The 1,340-nt window shown below is 51.9% G+C and overlaps 1 protein-coding gene across 1 annotated transcript; it reads right to left on the bottom strand.

Moving 5' to 3' along the window:
- Window positions 1-553: 553 nt before the first annotated feature.
- Window positions 554-1,123, bottom strand: ISF_10051 (hypothetical protein; the record flags this gene model as incomplete). The annotated part of the gene is made up of 1 exon (XM_018853648.1): window positions 554-1,123. The coding sequence occupies one exon, from the start codon at window positions 1,121-1,123 to the stop codon at window positions 554-556; it is 570 nt and encodes a 189-aa protein (XP_018699162.1).
- Between the last annotated feature and the right edge of the window lie 217 nt (window positions 1,124-1,340).

Below are 1,340 nucleotides of genomic sequence, written 5' to 3'. Positions count from 1 at the left end.
GTCAGGGCGTACATACTTCAATAGCAGTCTAACAACCCGGTATGTTCATAAGTGGCAGCAAACAGCAATGCCGCCAATCCAGAGGAATCGAAACTCTTCCATTGTTAAGCAAGAATTCTGTAATAGACGCAGAACCGCAATAGGCAGCAACATCTAACACCGTTCGTCCCCGGCGGTCCGTTATGTTGACACCAATGTCGTCGTGTGCAAGACGCACCTTCATATTTTCTTCTTTTTCCGGATGGCAGGCTTTAACAGAGGCTTGCCGCGGTCCGTACCCCTCAGGCCGTTGACTAGGACATTGCTATCCTGAAGTAGTTTTCGGACGGCTTCTGTGCGGCCCTTTGCTGCAGCCAGTGTGAGAGGCCGCAGGCTACGGCGGGCGTTTTGAGAGTTCAGGTGGTCGCTACTGGCATTGCAATGTTAACCAACGCGTTAGCAAGCTCGTCATCAAAGGGAGGGTGGTGATGCTATAAGGGAAGGGGGGAGCAAAAGGAATCCTATTATAATTGATGGTCGACTAACCAACTTAAAATTTCGGCTTGTTTCTTTCTTAGTCCAGTTCGGTTTTTTTCGTATCGACAGACCTGGGCAAAAGATCGTCGGCGGCCGGGCGGATATAGCGGATCAAGTCACGGAACGCCTGCTGTTCGACGTGGGCAAAGGGGAGGCTGCAGGATACCGTGTAGCGACAGTATAGCTCACGCAGAGTGACAGGACTCAAGGCATCTTCCTCCATAGCCACCTTGCGTTTTCTAGTGGGATGGAGGTTCCCTCCCAACAAAAAGGCAGAAATACTTCCAAGACGGCTTTTTGTTACCTCCGTGCTGGCCTCGCGTTTGCTGGAGACCACAATGTTGTGCTCCTTGCGCAGGTGCGTAACGATGGTCGACGTACCGCCTAAATATTTGTATCGCTTTGCCCTTTTCTTGTCAAAGCAGGGCTGGTAGTGCCACCATCGCGTGCTGTCAGCGTCGATCCAGGCAGCTGGATTGATCTTGCCCTCCGCCGGGCGGCAATGAGCCCAAATCGAGGCTGTCTTTTGGCGAAAGACGCTCGATGCCACCACCTCGGGTGATGGTGCTATCGAAGCGGTCGACGTAAATGTCGACAGCTCATGCATCTGAACGGCGGTGCCTCACCGAATTCCCGGATGAATTTCTCCTGCAGATCGTAAACTACTTGAATAACAAAGATTGCAGCCACTTCTTGCCAGTGTGTCGTCGTTTCCTTTACCTCTTGATCTACGACTATCACCGATACGATAACCATGGTCGGACGCTTCTGATCACAGCGGCCGCTCTGGGACATGTGAAGTCGGTTATAGACTTGCTTCTAGC

The sequence above is a fragment of the Cordyceps fumosorosea genome, assembly GCF_001636725.1.
Source record: "Cordyceps fumosorosea ARSEF 2679 chromosome Unknown scaffold_226, whole genome shotgun sequence".
NCBI classification, from domain to species: Eukaryota; Fungi; Ascomycota; class Sordariomycetes; order Hypocreales; family Cordycipitaceae; genus Cordyceps; species Cordyceps fumosorosea.
This window is presented reverse-complemented; position numbering and strand designations above follow the sequence as displayed.